The following is a 2,546-nucleotide window of genomic DNA, read 5'->3' on the forward strand; positions in this document are numbered from 1 at the left end:
AAAACTACAAAATAGTTTGGAATGAAAACTTGCATTTATTCAAAATAGTCTCCCTCCGACTCAATACAACGATTTGCACGATTTAAAAGTGATTCGAATGAGTGTTTTAGCTCGTCAACCGGGATGGCCTTGAGTATGTCGGTCGTCGCCTTTTCAATGGACTTTATGTCATCAAAATATCTTCCTTTCATTGCCAATTTTAATTTTCCGAATAGGAAAAAGTCACACGGAGCTAAATCAGGTGAATATGGTGAGTGGTTGACGGTAAGAATGTGATTTTTTGTTAAAAAATCGGTCACAAGCGTTGCTCGATGAGTGTGCTCTTTGAGTGTGTGTGGAACAAACCGTGCACATACCTTCCGCATACCCAAATGCTCAATCAAAATGCGATGAATAGACTTATAGGATATCTCCAACTCCATTTCCATGTATCTCAACGAAGATTTTGGTTCTTTTTTGACAAAATCACGAACAATTTGAATGTTTTCATCAATACCAGCACTTTTCGGACGGCCCGAATGTTCGTCGTCTTCCAGGCTTTCACGACCATTTTTAAAACGATTAAACCACTCGTAAGTTGAGGTACGGGATAGACAATCATCACCATAAACTTGTTTCATCAATTTATGAGTCTCGGTGAAAGTTTTACCGAGTTTAAAACAAAACTTAATACCCGCTTTTTGCTCCATGATTTTTCGTCGACCAACTTACACAAGGTACTGTCGCTTAAAACGCAATAATTCCAATTCCACTGTTCCAAATGTCTTGAAATTTGGAGGGAAAATCGGTGAATAATGTATCTTTCAAACGCACATACTCACACAAAGATGGCGGCACCAGAAAATGCCCTGCCAGAAAAGATTGGAAATATTTGACACATACTTTGTATTTTATATTTAAGTATATTTTATTTATATTTTAGTATATTTTAGTATATTTTAGTATATTTTATTAGTATATTTTAGTATATTTTAGTATATTTTAGTATATTTTAGTATATTTTAGTATATTTTAGTATATTTTAGTATATTTTAGTATATTTTAGTATATTTTAGTATATTTTAGTATATATTTTAGTATATTTTAGTATATTTTAGTATATTTTATATTTTAGTATATTTTAGTATATTTTAGTATATTTTAGTATATTTTAGTATATTTTAGTATATTTTTTAGTATATTTTAGTATATTTTAGTATATTTTAGTATATTTTAGTATATTTTAGTATATTTTAGTATATTTTAGTATATTTTAGTATATTTTAGTATATTTTAGTATATTTTAGTATATTTTAGTATATTTTAGTATATTTTAGTATATTTTAGTATATTTTAGTATATTTTAGTATATTTTAGTATATTTTAGTATATTTTAGTATATTTTAGTATATTTAAGTATATTTAAGTATACAAGCTGTTGTGTCAAAAGTTTCCGAACTTTTCCAAGAAAAAAACTACAAAATAGTTTGGAATGAAAACTTGCATTTATTCAAAATAGTCTCCCTCCGACTCAATACAACGATTTGCACGATTTAAAAGTGATTCGAATGAGTGTTTTAGCTCGTCAACCGGGATGGCCTTGAGTATGTCGGTCGTCGCCTTTTCAATGGACTTTATGTCATCAAAATATCTTCCTTTCATTGCCAATTTTAATTTTCCGAATAGGAAAAAGTCACACGGAGCTAAATCAGGTGAATATGGTGAGTGGTTGATCGGTAAGAATGTGATTTTTTGTTAAAAAATCGGTCACAAGCGTTGCTCGATGAGTGTGCTCTTTGAGTGTGTGTGGAACAAACCGTGCACATACCTTCCGCATACCCAAATGCTCAATCAAAATGCGATGAATAGACTTATAGGATATCTCCAACTCCATTTCCATGTATCTCAACGAAGATTTTGGTTCTTTTTTGACAAAATCACGAACAATTTGAATGTTTTCATCAATACCAGCACTTTTCGGACGGCCCGAATGTTCGTCGTCTTCCAGGCTTTCACGACCATTTTTAAAACGATTAAACCACTCGTAAGTTGAGGTACGGGATAGACAATCATCACCATAAACTTGTTTCATCAATTTATGAGTCTCGGTGAAAGTTTTACCGAGTTTAAAACAAAACTTAATACCCGCTTTTTGCTCCATGATTTTTCGTCGACCAACTTACACAAGGTACTGTCGCTTAAAACGCAATAATTCCAATTCCACTGTTCCAAATGTCTTGAAATTTGGAGGGAAAATCGGGGAATAATGTATCTTTCAAACGCACATACTCACACAAGGATGGCGGCACCAGAAAATGCCCTGCCAGAAAAGATTTTAGTATATTTTAGTATATTTTAGTATATTTTAGTATATTTTAGTATATTTTAGTATATTTTAGTATATTTTAGTATATTTTAGTATATTTTAGTATATTTTAGTATATTTTAGTATATTTTAGTATATTTTAGTATATTTTAGTATATTTTAGTATATTTTAGTATATTTTAGTATATTTTAGTATATTTTAGTATATTTTAGTATATTTTAGTATATTTTAGTATATTTT

The 2,546-nt window shown here is 30.0% G+C and overlaps 2 protein-coding genes across 2 annotated transcripts; both read right to left on the reverse strand.

Moving 5' to 3' along the window:
* Positions 1 to 35: 35 nt before the first annotated feature.
* LOC121467931 (protein GVQW3-like) lies at positions 36 to 759 on the reverse strand. Its single transcript, XM_041710664.1, has 2 exons — positions 357 to 759; positions 36 to 232 (listed from the first exon to the last, which is right to left on the reverse strand). The coding sequence occupies exons 1-2, from the start codon at positions 687 to 689 to the stop codon at positions 200 to 202; spliced, it is 366 nt and encodes a 121-aa protein (XP_041566598.1). The 5' UTR covers positions 690 to 759; the 3' UTR covers positions 36 to 199.
* A 704-nt stretch (positions 760 to 1,463) lies between these two features.
* Positions 1,464 to 2,299, reverse strand: LOC121467932 (protein GVQW3-like). The gene is made up of 2 exons (XM_041710665.1): positions 1,808 to 2,299; positions 1,464 to 1,682 (listed from the first exon to the last, which is right to left on the reverse strand). Exons 1-2 carry the CDS (start codon positions 2,138 to 2,140, stop codon positions 1,650 to 1,652), a joined length of 366 nt encoding a protein of 121 aa, XP_041566599.1. The 5' UTR covers positions 2,141 to 2,299; the 3' UTR covers positions 1,464 to 1,649.
* Between the last annotated feature and the right edge of the window lie 247 nt (positions 2,300 to 2,546).

The sequence above is a fragment of the Drosophila elegans genome, unplaced genomic scaffold (assembly GCF_018152505.1).
Source record: "Drosophila elegans isolate 14027-0461.03 unplaced genomic scaffold, ASM1815250v1 contig_96, whole genome shotgun sequence".
Taxonomy (NCBI): domain Eukaryota; kingdom Metazoa; phylum Arthropoda; class Insecta; order Diptera; family Drosophilidae; genus Drosophila; species Drosophila elegans.